Source organism: Coregonus lavaretus (genome assembly GCF_964263955.1).
Source record: "Coregonus lavaretus genome assembly, chromosome: 22".
In the NCBI taxonomy this organism is placed as follows: domain Eukaryota; kingdom Metazoa; phylum Chordata; class Actinopteri; order Salmoniformes; family Salmonidae; genus Coregonus; species Coregonus lavaretus.
Genome location: NC_140009.1, coordinates 37,294,319 through 37,313,708, shown reverse-complemented (window position 1 = coordinate 37,313,708; position 19,390 = coordinate 37,294,319). Strand labels below are relative to the sequence as shown.

The following is a 19,390-nucleotide window of genomic DNA, read 5'->3' as shown; positions in this document are numbered from 1 at the left end:
AAATTTGATACGGGTTACGTTCGATATTTTTTCTTTGGTGGTCCATTGGAATGGGTCGAGCCACCAATATCGTGTTTAGATAGTTTGGGTTTGGTGCCTGATGTTTTGTGAGCTCTGTTAAGTGTTATTGTTTGTCTATAAGGGTAAAGGAGAGGAGGTATAGCGGGACTGCTAACGTTCTGTTGTCTGGAGTGAAGAGAGCTGAGAGAGAGCTACTTCCACTGTGAAATCGTAGTGATGAATGTACTGCGCATGCGTGTGATTTTACGACACTAGAGTGACGTAGGGGTAAATAGGTCACTCCTCTGCTACACTGTGCTGTGGGGAGGCTCAGACGAACGAAGGAACAAAAGACATAGAGATTTAGAGTCTAATGGTGTATTCTGGTTGTTACATCGGCTGTTGTTTGAAGATGAAACTGTTTTCTTGAGACCTATTGAATTGATAAATTAGAGATATGTTGACGGATTAAAATAAATAAAATAAAATGACGGATTAAAATAAATAAAATGTAATGTTATTGAGTTACTTATAATATTCCTGAGTTAAGTTTTTGCTTATTTCTTAGCGCAAACGTGAACGGAGGAGTATTGAATGTTTGACATAAACTCAGTGTGTGCATAAAATACTAAATTCTTGTTTGTCCTTTGTTATTCTGTCATATGAGAGACGGTAAGAGGAAGAGAGCGGAAGTGCTGACTTATACATCACGTGACAGGGTGTGACGCGACAGAGTCTGCTGCACCGGATCTCGTTAGAAATCAAGGCTAGTATTGTTTTATTTACAAAGACCTTGCCTTCCCATAAAGGATATGTTGTGATGTTATGACAATTTGACAAGGACTTGGCAAAAGACTGATCAATTGATGAAAATAAAAATTGCATTTTGGAGTTTTTGTGCATGAGTGGGTTTGATTAGAGTTGTGTGGGGGAATCGAGTACTGACATTATTCTGTAAAATTAAGAAAATTGGATGCTTATTAAGCAATGGGGTTTATGAGTATTGTAGTGTTGTAGGATTAGAAGTCTTTATTTTTTGGATTGCTCTGAAGTTGTCTACTTTCCTGTACTTTCCTGATTGGATGTGGTAAGATTGCCACTAATCAATAATTTGGTAAAATAAAATAAAATGAATAAATAAATAAATTGATGAATAAATGAATAAACTAATTAATTAATTTGGAGAAGAAAAAAAAAATAGGAAAAATAGGGAGGAAGCTATATATATATATATAGTCTAAAATAAAATAATTTACAATAAAGGAATATAATAGAGTTGTTACAATGGGGAAAAAGGACATCAAGACTATGAAAGTAATTACACCTGTTGATATAGTTGAAAATAGTAAACATTGCAATACCATTAACTAAAAGTTATCTGGAAAATGGAACAAACGTTGGCCTGACATTGAACAACCATGGCCAGTGGAAGGGAATCTTAACCCTGACGTAATCAACATAATGAAAGTGCTTCTGTCAATTCATAAAGCAGATCTAAAGAAAGGGAAAAAAGGGGTGATGGATGTTTGAAGAAGAAGAATACAAGAGATTCGAGTTCTGATAAAAGCAAAGATGAAGACAGCGATAAAGAGTGGGAGAGTAAAGGTGCTTCATATTCAAGAGGATTTTATCCAACAATGATTAGCAAATAAGAAATAGAAAGAGATATAGACTGAAGCGTATCATGCCTGGATAAAGCGAATAGTTTAGAAGAAGTAAAAGAACTGGAACAACAACTCAAGAAGCTGAAGATACAAAAGAGAAGAAAAAACTGCTGAGAAAAGGATCCCAAGAATTGGAGGAGAAGAATACATTGAGGCCAAGAATGGGAGGAGAAAAGTAAGAAGATGATGGAAGATGATATTTTGAGGACAGAACTTAGAATATAAGCTTTTGAAGAATACTGATATGTCAACAACAAGAAAGAACAGGACCAAGAAACTCTCAGAAAACTTGATGAAATACAACTGGGGGGAGAAGAAGAAGGAGAAGAGAAGCTTTGGTTATGAAGGATCAGAGTGAACCAAATCAACAATCACTGCTACAGCTTCAACTGAACAAGGTCAAATGCAATTGTACCAGCCACAACAAGTGGTATAAGTTGTTTCATATCCATAGATAGTTTCTGGAAAGAGGGAATTTCAGAGGAAGATAAAGGAGCAAGTGAAGATCATCTGGAGGAGAGGTGAACCCTTAAAGGAGCAAGGATTCTAGAGTACCTAGAAGATCCGAAGGGGGGTGTCAGCTGGTAGCACCAATTAGGGAAAAATATCCAACAATTGAAGTGAAATAAAAGGACTATGGAGAGGTGGATAGTGGAAAAGCTTTTATCTGTGTTCAGCCTGATGAGGTTAAACATCTCACTATGTAAAATTAACTAATTAGGATAGGGATTTGAGAGAGTAAAACAGTTGATTACTTTTAAGGAACCAATTGAGCTCTGCTATAAAAATCAAAAAATTAAAATACACATACTGGTATCAGAACATATACCTATTGCATTGTTGGGAAGAGATGTATTGTGTAAGTTGAACTGTACAATAAGATGTACACCAGACGGCTGTCTGGTAGAATATTTTTTAAAGGAGGCTAAGGTTAGGAGAAGATTATAAAGGAGTAGGGTTTTTGGGAATCATATATGCTTGAAAAGACAATCTGTCTGAAAAATAATGTTAAAAGGGGTGACTGTTATTCTTGGTTACATTCCTACACCAAGAGGGGAAAGAGATTTCAAATTAGGCTAAAAGATGTTCAATCGTTTGCCAAGTCTGTGTGTAAAGAAGTCAGAAGCAGGTGGGGACTTCCCGATCACATATTCTAATGTTAGTGGTAAGGGATTTTGTGAATGAATCAGTGAAAGGGTTTTTGAAAAAGTTAGGAGAAAAGTCAGATTAAAAGTTAAGAGAACTAGGGTTGAAGGAACTCTAGGACAGTTAGCTAAGTTTCAATGTTAGTTAGTAGTAAGAGAGAGAGAACTAGTGGTGACAGATGGAAATACAAGTCAAGAGTTCAAAGTCTTAGGGAGAATGGATGAAGTAACAACAATGATATCAACATTTTAGCCTATTATAACAACAGTGAGAAGCAATTTAACTCTTTCAACATTGATAGTTATTAAAGCCATAAATATATCACATTTGATTACAAGGGAGCCGATAGCTCCAGCACCAATTTTAGAGGAATTTCATAGTCTGGAAGCCTACCATTGGAGGATAAGTCTAGGAGAGAAGTGGGGACTGGGACTTTTTCCATGGTATGGTGTAACATTTTTGGCAGATCATATTGATAATATTACTTATACTTTGCAGGGTTTTGCAAATGAAATGATAAGAGGGTTTAAACTTCTGTTGAATACTCAAAGAAGTCACAGACTGACGCTGTTGAAACATGATATGGCTCTTGACTATATTCTAGCAAAACAAGGTGGCTTATGTTTGGCTATGAATTTGACGGGGGATGATTGTTATACTTTGATTCCAGATAGTTCAGATAATATCACTAGTGTTATAGATGCATTGAAGAATATAAGGGATGCATTTGGTAGATCTGAAGGTGCTGGATGGTCAGCGAAGACTTGGTTACAAGATCAGTTAGGCCCAGTGGGAGCAGTGATGGTTCAGATTTTAGTAGCAGCTCTGATAGCACTGTGTGTGATGTTTTGCTTTTGTACCTTGTTACTGACCTTTGCGAAAGCTCTGATATTGAGATGGGTTGGAGTTGTGATGCCTGGAGACAACACTCAGATGCCGTTGTTGACTGTTCCTGATCTGGATGAAGATGGACAAGTGGGACTGGATGGAGTATTGATGGATAAATATCCATTTTGATTATCTCATTATTTTTCAAAATTAGTGTGATTTTAGTATTTTGTTATGAATCAAAGGGGGAAATAGAATAATGTGATTCATTCATATATCATTTATATATCATTTTTATATTCTTAGTTGATATTTTAATTTGAATGTGTTGTTTTGCAAAAGATACTGTTTGGTCTTTTCTTTTCTTCCAGAAGCATTTGGGGGAATATGTAGAGATTGAAATACTCAAACAAGGACAATATGAAAGGACAATATGAAGGGACTGGAGGAGATGGAACAAGGAAGGTGTGGAAAGGTTCAGAGTCCATCATCAATGATGCATTGGAAGTCGACACTGCTGAGGAAATGAAGTGTAGTGGACTACATTCCAGTGTCTGCAATGAAATATAGACATATTTGCATGTGTAATACATAATTTGTGTCATATTCTTTCTGTATTAATTTTTGTAGAATGATATTTGATGTTATTGGATACATGTGGGGATCTTAGATGTTTTTGTTTATTTCGTGGAAGCTTAGGGACATGGAGTCTAGACAGGGATAGAGATAATCCAGAGTAGGGTCCGATGGGTCGACCAGCCTGAGAGTGGACATTTTGGATAGTATTTTGTTTGCTGGGGCTTTCATGTGTATTTAATGGCATCATAGTTTCAAATGCATTGATAAAGATTTATGAATTTGTTACGCTATGGTTAAACCCAGCACTCAGAGAAACAAAACACGACTAAGGGAGTGGAAGAAAAGCAGTTCCCGGTTTCCAACGTCGTAATTCCGTTCTGTGGGTGACAATTTCTTGGAGAAAAAAGCACAGGTACTTGTAATCGGGGAATGATGGGTTCAGGATCTAACTCTGGGCTCGCAAGTAGACCCACTGTTACGAGCGAGCCTTGTCTTTTGGTCGCTTAGGGCATGTAGCCAGAATGTGTGTGGCGTCTCCACAGTACAGGCACTCACCCGCCTGGAGGCGCCGTTGCCGCTCTGCTGGAGGTAGTCGAGCTCGACCCACTTGCATTGGTTCCTCCTCTGTGCTCGGGATGGGATCAGGAACAAGAAGCTGCCGGCTCCGGGGAGGCAAGACTCGAGTGGTTGAAGGCTGGGGAACTCGTCCTCCTAGATGTGGCCGACCGCCTCTCTCCCGATGCCTCTCCCGCAACCGGTTGTCTAGCTTAATGGACAGGGAAACGAGAGAATGTAAATCATGTGGCTCGTCACAAGCAGCCAGTTCATCCTTAATGGCTTCATTCAAACCGTTTAGAAATGCTCCTTGAAGTGCCACATTGTTCCACTTGGAGTCCGCTGCCAAAGTCCAGAACTCAATAGAGTACTCAGCCACACTGTTAGAACCCTGCCTCAAATTAAAAAGTATCTTGGAGGAATTACCCACATGGTCAGGATGGTCAAAAACAGTCTTCAATTTAGCAGAAAAATCAGCAAAAGTCAATCCAGTCAAAGTTTGATTTGAGCACACAGCCTCAGCCCAAACCAGAGCTCTCCCTCTTAACAGCCCCAGAACATAATGTACCTTAGAGGAATCAGTAGAAAACGACAGTGGTCTCTGCCGAAAAATCAAGTCACACTGAAGCAAAAATCCCCGGCACTTGTCCAATTCTCCATTGAACGGTTCAGGCGACGTGACAGGGGGTTCCCGATGGAACGAAGTCTGCATAATGTCAGAGGAAACAACTTGGGGTGCATCAAACTGGGGGTCAGAGAGAGATGGAGAACTGATAACAGACAATTTAGAGACTTGTGTTGTTAACTGAGTCACCTGGTTCAGCAGTTGATGATTATTTTCCAAAAGAGTCCGAATCAATTGGTCATGCTGTCCTAGCAACGTTCCTTGAGCCTGGATAGCTTGTTGGAAGCTGTCTTTGTCTGCCCCGTGCTGTTTCTCTGTTGGGTCCATGGCCAGATCGTTCTGTTACGCTATGGTTAAACCCAGCACTCAGAGAAACAAAACACGACTAAGGGAGTGGAAGAAAAACATGTATTTTTATTTTTTAATTTTTTTATTTATTTCACCTTTATTTAACCAGGTAAGCCAGTTGAGAACAGGTTCTCATTTACAACTGCGACCTGGCCAAGATAAAGCAGTGCAATAAAAACAACACAGAGTTACATATGGGGTAAAAAACATAAAGTCAAAAATACAACAGAAAATATATATACAGTGTGTGTAAATGTAGCAAGTTATGGAGGTAAGGCAATAAATAGGCTATAGTGCAAAATAATTACAATAGTATTAACACTGGAATGCTAGATGTGCAAGAGATTATGTGCAAATAGAGATACTGGGGTGCAAAAGAGCAAAATAAATAACAATATAGGGATGAGGTAGTTGGGTGGGCTAATTTCAGATGGGCTGTGTACAGGTGCAGTGATCGGTAAGGTGCTCTGACAACTGATGCTTAAAGTTATTGAGGGAGATAAGAGTCTCCAGCTTCAGAGATTTTTGCAATTCGTTCCAGTCATTGGCAGCAGAGAACTGGAAGGAATGGCGGCCAAAGGAGGTGTTGGCTTTGGGAATGACCAGTGAGATATACCTGCTGGAGCGCAGACTACGGGTGGGTGCTGCTATGGTGACCAATGAGCTAAGATAAGGCGGGGATTTGCCTAGCAGTGATTTATAGATGGCCTGGAGCCAGTGGGTTTGACGACGAACATGTAGTGAGGACCAGCCAACAAGAGCGTACAGGTCACAGTGGTGGGTAGTGTATGGGGCTTTGGAGACAAAACGGATGGCACTGTGATAGACTACATCCAATTTGCTGAGTAGAGTGTTGGAGGCTATTTTGCAAATTACATCGCCGAAGTCAAGGATCGGTAGGATAGTCAGTTTTACGAGGGCATGTTTGGCAGCATGAGTGAAGGAGGCTTTGTTGCGAAATAGGAAGCCGATTCTAGATTTAACTTTGGATTGGAGATTCTTTATGTGAGTCTGGAAGTTGAGTTTACAGTCTAACCAGACACCTAGGTATTTGTAGTTGTCCACATACTCTAGGTCAGACCCGTCGAGAGTGGTGATTCTAGTCGGGTGGGCGGGTGCCAGCAGCGTTCGATTGAAAAGCATGCATTTAGTTTTACTAGTGTTTAAGAGCAGTTGGAGGCTACTGAAGGATTGTTGTATGGCATTGAAGCTAGTTTGGAGGTTTGTTAACACAGTGTCCAATGAAGGGCCAGATGTATACAAAATGGTGTCGTCTGCGTAGAGGTGGATCTGAGAGTCACCAGCAGCAAGAGCGACATCATTGATATACACAGAGAAAAGTGTCGGCCCAAGAATTGAACCCTGTGGCACCCCCATAGAGACTGCCATAGGTCCAGACAACAGGCCCTCCGATTTGACACACTGAACTCTATCTGAGAAGTAGTTGGTGAACCAGGCGAGGCAGTCATTTGAGAAACCAAGGCTATTTAGTCTGCCAATAAGAATGCGGTGGTTGACAGAGTCGAAAGCCTTGGCCAGGTCGATGAAGACGGCTGCACAGTACTGTCTATTATCAATCGCGGTTATAATATCGTTTAGGACCTTGAGCGTGGCTGAAGTGCACCCATGACCAGCTCGGAAACCGGATTGCATAGCGGAGAAGGTACGGTGGTATTCGAAATGGTCGGTGATCTGTTTGCTAACTTGGCTTTCAAATACTTTCGAAAGGCAGGGCAGGATGGATATAGGTCTGTAGCAGTTTGGATCTAGAGTGTCACCCCCTTTGAAGAGGGGGATGACCGCGGCAGCTTTCCAATCTCTGGGGATCTCAGACGTTATGAAAGAGAGGTTGAACAGACTAGTAATAGGGGTTGCGACAATTTCGGCGGCTAGTTTTAGAAAGAAAGGGTCCAGATTGTCTAGCCCAGCTGATTTGTAGGGGTCCAGATTTTGCAGCGCTTTCAAAACATCAGCTGTCTGAATTTGTGTGAAGGAGAAGCGGGGGGGGCATGGGCAAGTTGCAGCAGAGGGTGCAGAGTTGGTGGCCGGGGTAGTGGTAGCCAGATGGAAAGCATGGCCAGCTGTAGCAAAATGCTTGTTGAAATTCTCGATTATTGTAGATTTATCGGTGGTGATAGTGTTTCCTAGCCTCAGTGCAGTGGGCAGCTGGGAGGAAGTGCTCTTATTCTCCATGGACTTTACAGTGTCCCAAAACGTTTTGGAGTTAGTGCTACAGGATGCACATTTCTGTTTGAAAAAGTTAGCCTTTGCTTTCCTGACTGCTTGTGTATATTGGTTCCTAACTTCCCTGAAAAGTTGCATATCGCGGGGGCTATTTGATGCTAATGCTGTACGCCACAGGATGTTTTTGTGCTGGTCAAGGGCAGTCAAGTCTGAGGAGAACCAGGGGCTATATCGGTTCTTAGTTCTGTATTTTTTGAATGGGGCATGTTTATTTAAGATTGAGAGGAAATTACTTTTAAGGAACAACCAGGCATCCTCTACTGACGGAATGAGATCTATATCCATCCAGGATACCTGGGCCAGGTCAATTAGGAAGGCCTGCTCGCTAAAGTGTTTTAGGGAGCGTTTGACAGTGATGAGGGGTGGTCGTTTGACCGCGGACCCGTTACGGACGCAGGCAATAAGGCAGTGATCGCTGAGATCCTGGTTGAAGACAGCTGAGGTGTATTTAGAGGGTATGTTAGTCAGGATGATATCTATGAGGGTACCCATGTTTACGGATTTAGGGTTGTACCTGCTAGGTTCGTTGATAATTTGCGTGAGGTTGAGGGCATCTAGCTTGGATTGTAGGATGGCTGGGGTATTAAGCATATCCCAATTTAGGTCACCAAGCAGTACAAACTCTGAGGATAAATGGGGGGCAATCAATTCACATATGGTGTCCAGGGCACAGCTGGGGGCTGAGGGGGGTCTGTAGCAAGCGGCAACAGTGAGAGACTTATTTCTGGAAAGGTGGATTTTTAGAAGTAGAAGCTCAAACTGTTTGGGCACAGACCTGGATAGTATGATAGAGCTCTGCAGGCTATCTCTACAGTAGATTGCAACTCCACCCCCTTTGGCAGTTCTATCTAGACGGAAAATGTTATAGTTAGGGATGGAAATTTCAGAGTTTTTGGTGGCCTTCCTGAGCCAGGATTCAGACACTGCTAGAACATCAGGGTTGGCAGAGTGTGCTAACGCAGTGAATAACTCAAACTTAGGAAGTAGACTTCTGATATTTATGTGCAAGAAACCAAGACTTTTGCGATTACAGAAGTCAGCAAATGATAGCGCCTGGGGAGTAGGAGTGATACTGAGGGCTGCAGGGCCTGGGTTAGCCTCTACTTCACCAGAGGAACAGAGGAGGACTAGAATAAGGATACGGCTAAAGGCTTTAAGAACTGGTCTTCTAGTGCGTTGGGTACATAGAATAAAGGGGGCAGATTTCCGGGTGTTATAGAAAAGATTCAGGGCATTATGTACAGACAAGGATATGGAAGGATATGAGTTAAGTGGAGGTAAACCTAAGCGTTGGGTAACAATGAAAGAGATAGCATCGCTGGAGGCATCAAATAATAAAATGTTCAATTTGTCTTAGTCCAAAAACAACTGAAGAAAAGGAACAGAGTGGGCTAGTCGGCTCCGGAGGAAGGAGAGGCTGAGGCAGGCAGGCAGGCAGGCAGGCAGGCAGGCAGGCAGGTTGGGAGGTATGTCTGAACTGAAGACAAAACAAACGACAGGTTAAGGAGAGTAAAGAGCCAGGCTGAAGACAAAGACAATTTAACTCTACTGGTGAGCCAAGTTACCGCTCTAGTAAGAACAACGATCTGGCGCCGGTGGAGGGCCATGCCCAGGAATTAGTAGTGCAGGTTGATGAGAGAATAGGATGCAGCTGCGTAGGCAGGAATCACTGGAAACAACCCGCAGCTGCACAGGAGAGGCAGATCCTGAGCACGCCCCCCGATCCACTCCAGACACACACTGGCAGACGCACCAACATAATGGGGACAAACACACATACAGATACAACAGACAAAGAGGGGACAAAACAAGGAGGAAGGGAAACAGAAAAGGGAGAGACAAGCTGCCCACACAACAGAATTGATCTGGAGTACTTAGGTGGTTGCCTGGGGCAGAGGGGCCGTGAGAGAATTTTACTGTCTTGATTGATGGATGGATATTTGGAAAGAAGGCTGCCAGACAGGTTTTTCGCTCTCACACTCCATAAAGATTTGTTCATATTTCATAGAAATATATTTACACTCAATAGAAAAATGTTTTTGGTTTATTGTTAAAGATACTCAATAAGAGAAATTGTTACTTGTCATAATCCTATTCTTTTTGTTTTCGAGACTTTTAGTTAGTCTCGAAGGGGGGAAATATGTAGTATATGGAGAATTATGACTTTGCTAATGTTTTTAAGGGGAACCTGAGAGGCTGTTTATTCAGTGTTAGAGGGAGTAGTTTTAGAGTGACACCATAGAACAGACAGAGTCTGTTTGTTGGAGACAGGTGATTGGACAGTAGAGGGAGCCACCCATATTTTGGGAAAGATTATAAGTACTGGATGGGAACAAAGAAGGTCAGAGCAGCAGACATATTCTTTTCGGACACTGCTCTCCGGATGCTATATACATCTGTAAACTTATGCTGAAATCTTGTGTAAAAATACAAACGTATTGTTTGCAGCAGAGGCAACTCTGGGTCTTCCATTCCTGTGTCGGTCCTCATGAGAGCCAGTTTCATCATAGCGCTTGATGGTTTTTGCGACTGCACTTGAAGAAACCTTCAAAGTTCTTGAAATTTTCCGTATTGACTGACCTTCATGTCTTAAAGTAATGATGGACTGTTGTTTCTCTTTGCTGATTTGAGCTGTTCTTGCCATAATATGGACTTGGTCTTTTACCAAATAGGTCTATCTTCTGTACACCCCCCCCCCCCCCCCCCCCACCACCTTGTCACAATACAACTGATTGGCTCAAACGCATTAAGAAGGAAAGAAATTCCACAAATTAACTTTTAAGAAGGCACACCTGTTAATTGAATGCATTCCATGTGACTATCTCATGAAGCTGGTTGAGAGAATGCCAAGAGTGTGCAAAGCTGTCATCAAGGCAAAGGTTGACTATTTGAATAATCACAAATATAACATATATTTTGATTTGTTTAACACTTTTTTGGTTACTACATAATTCCATATGTGCTTTTTCATAGTTTTGATATCTTCACTATTATTCTACAATGTAAAACATTGTAAAAATAAAGAAAAACCCTTGAATGAGTAGGTGTGTCCAAACTTTTGACTGGTAGTGTATATAATATAATATGCCATTTAGCAGACGCTTTTATCCAAAGCGTGCATACATTTTTTTTTTTGTGTATGTGATATCATACATTTTTCACGTGTTTATCTGACTGCATAAAGATGATTAGCATTATGGAAGAGACTACAGTTGAACCATGAAGTCAGGTATTATGCGTTTAGCTGACTAAGATCAATGAATTGTCATGAGACGCGAATATCAAAGCAAGCATTATTTAATAACTTTGTAAAATGAACGGGTTCACATACAAGGCATAAAGCTTAAGTTACAAGGCAATACTGACATTAACAAAGCATAATTCTAGGCATATAGATCCTAAGGTTAACTTGCAAGACAAAGCTTGAACAAAGATAAGCTTACTAGGCCAGAGGCCAAGAAGCCTAGGAAATTGGAATTGATCATACAACCTTCCTCCATGGCTGGAAACAGGATAAGAGAGAACAAATGCATTTAATTCCATTTATAACATCTGAAGGTGTAACCTTTCAACCCAAGACCAACCACCATTGACCAATCAAACGATACCAAGTTTACAGTGTAACCTGACCACCCAATCTCCACAGGGTGTCACAGCATCTAAATGCTTGTGTGGGGGATTGGACCACTGTAAATGAGACAGAATTCCTGAGAGGACAATAGTACCTCTTTGAGAGTAATTTAGAGTTCACCCTATACAGATACAAGTAACGACAGAGATCATACATACATATATATAGCATCAGAGTTATCCTCAGTGAATAAGTTTCAGATAGATACCAGAAATGGATACTATAGTATTATTATATCACATTCAATAGTCAGTCCTCTGAATACTGTAACAGAGAGAAACATTTTGGCCCCTTAGTGTGGGAAGGGCTGACTAGTCCTTTGGCATTGTCCTCTGTCTTCGAACTCCAGGTGTCAGAGAGCACATAAATTAGGGCCAAGCCTACACTAGATGGAACCCAATAGGGTTCTACCATAGAGACCGATAGAGGACTCATCTTTGTATCTGTGGCATTATAGCGTCTGTGACAGCATGGGCAGCGCCATTGAGGCTATCTCCATTTTAAAGTAGTCCATTTTCTTCTTCACGATTGGCTGATCCCTCCTGATGACCCGGTTGGTTGGACATGACTCCAATAGGGTCACCAAGAGGGATCAGCCAATGATGTTGGAAGTCCCACTGAGTTGACTACATTAAAATGGTGGTAGCCCTCAATGGCGCTACCCATGCTAATATGGCCTTTTAGGTTCTAGATAGCACCTTTTTTCTAAGAGTGCATGACCTACCCTTTAAATATGAGGGATCCATAAAAATGCTGACATACAGTATGATGTTTCATGTTTCATAAAGTCATATATCATGTTGTGAAATGTGATACACAAAATTTTTATAACATGTAATAACGTGTTATTCTAGTTTGTCATGTAGTTATGCACACATGACTGTAAGTCGCTTTGGATAAAAGCGTCTGCTAAATGGCATATTATTATTATTATTATTATAGTTCATATGCTAACCCCCATGGTTCCAAAACTGGGGGGTGCCAGTGCTCTGTAGCATCTGTCCACTACATTGCAGTTGCACTGGGGTTGCTGGGGTCAAAAGCCATAATCTCCATGTGGATCAGACCTAACAGGAAAAGACAGAGCATTTTAGAATTGTATCACATGAATCGCATCATACAGTATTTTAGAATTTCACTTCCTGAAAGGGAAACTTTGCAGAACTGTAACTGTAGGTCTCAACGAGCAGTGGGAAATTCAGGATACATGCCATCAACATGTGCAACCAGGTAATCAGTCATAGAGAAGATATACTCACTACTCCACTCTCCCACGTCAAGCTTCAGGCTTTCAAAGGAGTCGTCGTACGACGGGGAGTCGGGTTCAGATTCTGGGTCATGGAACTCAGAGAGGTAGGGGTGTGAGAGGCCCTCTTTAGCCGTCATCCTGGTCTCTGGGTCCAGCATCAGCATGCTCTCCAGCAGATTCACAGCTGGACAGAGGAACACACAGGACAGAGACAGAGAGAGGATAGAGAAATATTACATAGAGAAAGGAAGGCATTAGGAAGTAGAGTATGGAAAACAGAGTCAACCCAGCCCTCAACTGTTCTCTATACAATTAGAAAAACATCACTGAAGAACTGAGATATTCATAACCACCATGCAGGATGTACCATTAGCACAGTGATGATAGACCAACTCACCGTTTACATCCAAGGAGGGAAAGACCTCCTTGAAGTTCTTCTTCTTTTGGATAGGGAGACTCTGTACATATGAGCGAGCCTGCAAGACAATACCAACAATGTTCAACTGTCAACTGTATTTTTTCAATGTTATCTCCTTTTTCTTACAAGTTAACACCATAGTGAGCATACTTGTGAATTCAACACCAAGCTACATTGAATAGTTGCGAGCTGAAGAGTTGCCATTAGACTGAGATGACAGTAGACCTACATCTTTGCTCTGCATCTTCTGCACCAGGGAGGACGGTGGTGTTCCTGTAACGTTGAGGATCTTCTTCAGCTGGTCAATGCCTGAACAGGATGGTCAAGGAGGGTGTAGGGACACAGGGCAGACAGTGGAAACCACTGAAAGCAAAATACTTAGAGCACTGATCAGTGAACAGTCTGCTACATGATTGGTGTTGTCCCTTGTGCAACTGCACAATGATAACTAATACATAAGATAACTACATGATAAGTACATCAGTAATATACAACAAATGGGGTACAGAATATATGTTTTTGTGTTGATGTAAACTTAATGAGTTATACAGGTGTTAAGAGAAAACTTGAGAGGATACTGTCATTGCCTGGGAACAGAACCTGGCCTGTGATCATCTCAGCCAGGATGCAGCCTGCAGACCACAAGTCCACTGAGAGGGAGACAGACACACACAGAATAAATAACACATGAGATACCACTGAACCAATAGTACAAGAGTAAGATAACCCCAGAAGAGCAATGCAAGGAATGTGAAGCCCAAATAAATGAAAAGGTCTTTATTGTGTGTTGGTGATAGGTCACCTGATTGGCTATAGTGCATCCAGTTGAAGATGATCTCTGGTGACCTGTACCAGCGTGTCACCACATAGCCTGTCATCTCACTCTCTGCATGTCTTGCTAGACCAAAGTCCAGGATCTGAGATAGAAAGAGAAAGCAAGAGAATGTGAAAGAAAAGTAAATTGAAGCTTATAAAAAGAGAGGCTAATATGTAATCATAACAATCAAACAAGGAAGTGTAGTCTTTAAACACCAGTGTGTTATCTTCCTAAATCAAGTACTTTATGTTTATCTTACTGTCTGAAGGTTTTACAATAAAAGGTACAGTATAATTAAACATATAAATGCAGCTTGTTGCCAAATTCTTATTTACCTTTAATTCACAGTTCTCATTCACAGCGAGGTTGTCAGGTTTTAGATCCTGAAGAATAAATAAAAAATATGTAGGATGTTATATGATCTGCCCACTCAAATGTACTTAGAAATGTATTTAAAGTATATTCATAAGAACCTAATACAAACCCGATGGATGATCCCTGCAGAATGGATATACTAAAGGATAGAAAAATATAAATAAACATTATTTTCAGATTAGTATAAGATTAAGATTTAAGATTAAGATCACTTTATTTGTCAATTGTACACAAGGTCCAACCAAAATTGGACTTCCACTTTATCCTATCCCCTCCGAAAATACATGCATATACAGGTTGGAGAGGTTGGAGCTGGGGGCTGCCACACTGGGCGCCTGTGGAGTGGTTGTCGTGCCTTGCTCAAGGGCACAACGACAGGCAAAGGCATCTAGGATTTGATACCAGAAACCCTCCGGTTGCCAGCTCACTTCCCGACGGATCACTTCCCTCACAGACCCGGGATTCAAAATGGCAACCCTCCAGTTGCTGGCTCGCCTCTCTAACCGCTAGGCTACCTGCCGCCCCATATAAAAGAATTATTTCTTAGTAGTGGTGAACACCTTCAGGCCACGTAGCAGCTGGTAGAAGAGGTAAACGATGATGCGATCTGTCAGTCTCCTCCTCTTCATGATGCGACCGAGGTCCTGAGCCACAAAGGGCATTACCATGTAACTGTAACATGGAGGAGAGAGATAGGAAGTCAGATACAAACAGTGTCACCATGTAACTGTGACAGAGAAAAAAAGTAGGGAAAGGGAATGATACAATACATCACGTACTAAAGCTACCTCCTCCAAATAAGTGTTACAAATGTATACTAATTATTACAAAACAAAAAATGCAGGTAACATCATATACTATGTCTCACATGGTTGCAATCATAATACAGACATAATATATATATTTTAACTCAGCTAACAGATTATATCACATACCCAAGCACATACAAAGGAGCAAAGGGCCCAAGTAAGTAAGCACAAACAAACATGAACAAACCTGCACACACACACACACATACTGCTTTGTTTTCGTGACATTTCTGGACTTTTTGGAGTGTAAACATTTTTGTCCATTAAAAAAATCCTATTTTTCCTAACCCCTAACCCTAAATCTTTTTTTTTTTTTTTTTTTCACCTTTATTTAACCAGGTAAGCCAGTTGAGAACACGTTCTCATTTACAACTGCGACCTGGCCAAGATAAAGCAAAGCAGTGCGATAAAAACAACAACACAGAGTTACATATGGGGTAAACAAAACATAAAGTCAAAAATACAACAGAAAATATATATACAGTGTGTGCGAATGTAGTAAGATATGGAGGTAAGGCAATAAATAGGCCATAGTGCAAAATAGTTACAATTTCGTATAACACTGGAATGATAGATGTGCAAAAGATGATGTGCAAATAGAGATACTGGGGTGCAAATTAGCAAAATTAAATAACAATATGGGGATGAGATAGTTGGGTGGGCTAATTTCAGAAAGGCTGTGTACCCTAAACCTAACCCTAACCCTAACCTTAAACTTAACCCTTAACCTAACCCTAACCTAAACCTGAAAAAACCTTAACCCCAAAACCCTAAACCTAATCCTGGCTTTTCAAAAAAGTTATTGTTTTCCTACCTTTTCAGGACATTCTGATTAAAAATTTAGGACATTGGGGTCCTGATAATGTAGGAAAACAAGTACACACACACACACACGCACAATCAAACTCAAACTTCAAGATACACTCTCAGCAGCCTGTCTCAACAAGCTGTGACAACTGGCAGAGGAATGCGGTTCACAGCTCCCCACTTACAACGTCTGGAATTTCTCCAGGGAGAAATCAGGTGTGAAGACATTGAGGAGGCAGATCACCTTTAGGAAAACAACAGGAAGAAGTAAAGTAATGAAGGGTTTATTCCCACAAAAAGTGACCACACGAACATTTACATTGCAGTAATACTAATTCATCGCCAGTAGTACAAGGAGGCCTGACAAAGTACAAGAGTAAGATAACACTGTGAAAGTGTTGCGTGAAAACACTGGCCCATAAGAGGCGCTATTCCTCTCCACCAAACATAAATAAACATAGGAAGGAGGCAAAGCAATAAAACGGGATGTCTTTGATTGACTGATATTCAACATACTGAATAGTGTCCATAAGACTACAAATGATTCTGATATGAAGTAGAATGAATGACAATAACTGCATTGTAATGGCTTTTCATTTTTGAGTGACCGGAATCTCGGTCCAGGGGAGTGTATCTCAGATGTCCACTATTATAGTAGGTAACAAGGACTTACATTGTCATGCTGGATATGGCGTAGCAGTCTTAGTTCACGGTAGGCCCGTTGAGCGTGGATCAGGGACTGAAAAGGACGATAGAGCTTCTTTATGGCCACCTTCTCCTTAGTCTGCTGGTCAATAGCAGAACTAATTAATAAAACAAGTTCAAAGTCAAATAACGTTAGTGTTGGATAGAATAATTATGTCACAGAATGTAGACAAGGGGGATATAAAATGCCAATAGTAAAATTTCAAGTCAGTAGAGATCAAAGACTGCAGAATCTTTGACTAGCTTTCACGTCAGTTTGCCAAATTATTATAAGTAGGACTACAAATAACATTTCAGACACTTGTGTGTTCATTCTATATTACCGATATCTGGCAGAGGTAAAACTGGGTTTCAAGATGTGTTATTATGGGGCTTGCTCCAGGTTGGGAGTGCAACATTCTTGTCTCATCTCGAGACCTGCTTCAACTTGATAATTTCCTTGAGGCAATAGTGCCTCTGTTAGCAATGTCCTGAGTCTTTCGTTATTTAAAAAAAATGCTACGAAAGAAAGCTTATATTACACAATGTCCAATAATGTAGAGTTTTGCGTGTGTAGCTAATAAGAAATTAATAAACAATTATAGGGTAAAGTTGTCCCCTTATTCTGTTTATTTTCTACATATTTTCAATGAAAACAACTGTATTTATACAGTGGTATATTTTAAAGTATATGAAATGCATGCTGGTTTGGCGCGAAGTTATTCCAGGAATGCTACCAATAATTGCCCATTCACAAAGTCAACTCACCATACTGTCCCGTAAGCCCCGGAGCCAACTGCTTTCAGCTCGATATATTGCTCCGGAACATCCCATGTTGTTTTCTTTATCTCCAGTCTATGGAAACCTGTCTTCACAGGCGATTCCATTTTGTCAATATGTCGATCTAGTTCAAACCAGTGTGGTACCTATCGGAGATTTTTCATAGCCTTGAGATTTCAATATGACAGGTAAGCAAAGTTAGCCTACATCTGGGAAACCCCACCTCAACTGAATCACGTCGTGTAAATGGCATTCCCGCGGCACCCCACTGTGTACACATTCACCGGTACAGGCTCTGTATAAAATGCAGACATAGGCCTACCTCCTCCCTTGAATCCTCAACGTAAACAAATCCCTGATTATAGATACTTGTAAAGGTAAAACTAAGTAAAACTATCTATTTTTATAAAACCAAGGATTTTTTACAAAATAATTTCAACAGTGCTAATTCATGATAGCCTACTCACTAACCTTACACACTATAGCCTATAATATGGCCACTCTTTTTGTAGCACCATTCCAAATACTGCCAAAGGCTGCCAAATACCTCTTACTCTTCTGTTCAATCAGATTGAGTTTGTGTGTGAGATCAGGTATGAATAGGGCTTCTTGTTCCTGCTAAACATCTCTGTAGAGGTCTCTGTAGAGGTCAATGTCATGCACAGATTGCACACAGAGTAAAAGAGTCACACAGATCACAGTTACAGTTTTTGATCGGTCAATGGTTGGTAGTACAGAAAACTTAGATGAATAATATACTGTAACTAGAATCTGCTGTGTATGACAACTTGAAGGCTACTGTAAAAACCATACATACATTATAGGACCCTCCACCTTTGTCTGAGACCATTAAGAGGTTAAATTGGTTGCTAAGGGATATCTATCTTGTTCTTACCATTAGTGGAATATGGGCATCCTAGACACTCCTGGGAATAATATTGGTCAATACAAAAAGTTATTGATTCAAAGCTAGCTCAACTTTTTGGATGAGATGGGTCCCATTATGCCTGGCGAAAACCAAACACTGCATTCCACAGTAAGAACATCATACCAAAGGTCAAGCATGGTGGTGGTGGTGTGATGGTTTGGGGATGCTTTGTTGCCTCAGGACCTGGACGACTTGCCTTAATAGAAGGAACCATGAATTCTGCTCTGTATCAGAGAATTCTACAGGAGAATGTCAGACCATCCGTCGGTGAGCTGAAACTGAAGCGCAGCTGGGTCATGCAGCAAAACAATGATCGAAAACACACAATCAAGTCTACATGACAATTGCTAAAAAGCAACAAATTTGAAGTTTTGGAATGGCCTAGTCAAAGTCCAGACCTAATCCCAATTGAGATGTTGTGGCAGGACTTGAAACAAGCAGTTCATGCTTGAAAACCCACACGTCACTGAGTTAAAGCAGTTCTGCATGGAAGAGTGGGCCAGAATTTATCCACAGCGACGTGAGAGACTGATCAACAACTACAGGAAGCATTTGGTTGGAGTCATTGCAGCTAAAGGTGGCACAACCAGTTATTGAGTGTAAGTGGGCAATTAGTTTTTCACACAGGGGAATTGGGTGTTGCATAACTTTGTTTATGAAATAAATATGTCATTGTTGTGTTATTTGTTCACTTATGTTCCCTTTATCTAATATTAGGTTTTGGTTGAAGATCTGATAACATTCAGTATCACAAATATGCAAAAGTAGAGAAAATTAGAAAGGGGGCAAATACTTTTTCATAGCACTGTATTTCAATTATTATTTTTCCAAGGTGTTACAGTGAACACGGTCAGAACTGTATCACAGAGATTTTAAACCTGTATGTATACCATAGACTTGGAT

The 19,390-nt window shown here is 40.8% G+C and overlaps 2 protein-coding genes across 9 annotated transcripts in view; one reads left to right on the top strand and one right to left on the bottom strand.

The window, feature by feature from the left end:
* The window catches only part of LOC311150091 (intermediate filament protein ON3-like), a 409,178-nt gene that overhangs the window by 100,305 nt on the left and 289,483 nt on the right, over positions 1-19,390 (top strand). The gene's annotated exons all lie outside the window — the stretch shown is intronic.
* On the bottom strand, positions 11,271-17,851 carry LOC311150096 (mitogen-activated protein kinase 12-like). Of its 8 annotated transcripts, none has more exons than XR_014615072.1 (13): positions 17,548-17,847; positions 16,769-16,898; positions 16,281-16,339; positions 15,040-15,151; positions 14,589-14,618; positions 14,440-14,487; positions 14,090-14,204; positions 13,866-13,937; positions 13,517-13,596; positions 13,267-13,345; positions 12,880-13,053; positions 12,375-12,687; positions 11,271-12,152 (listed from the first exon to the last, which is right to left on the bottom strand). XR_014615072.1 is itself a non-coding variant. In XM_084187375.1 (12 exons), exons 1-12 carry the CDS (start codon positions 17,611-17,613, stop codon positions 12,626-12,628), a joined length of 963 nt encoding a protein of 320 aa, XP_084043501.1. In that variant the 5' UTR covers positions 17,614-17,851; the 3' UTR covers positions 11,271-12,625. The 8 variants fall into 8 exon arrangements, 3 of the variants coding, with proteins under 3 accessions (XP_084043501.1, XP_084043500.1, XP_084043499.1); XR_014615073.1 differs by having other exon boundaries at positions 11,271-12,162; positions 12,239-12,687; positions 17,548-17,835; XR_014615074.1 differs by having other exon boundaries at positions 11,271-12,162; positions 12,239-12,687; positions 16,769-16,879; positions 17,548-17,835.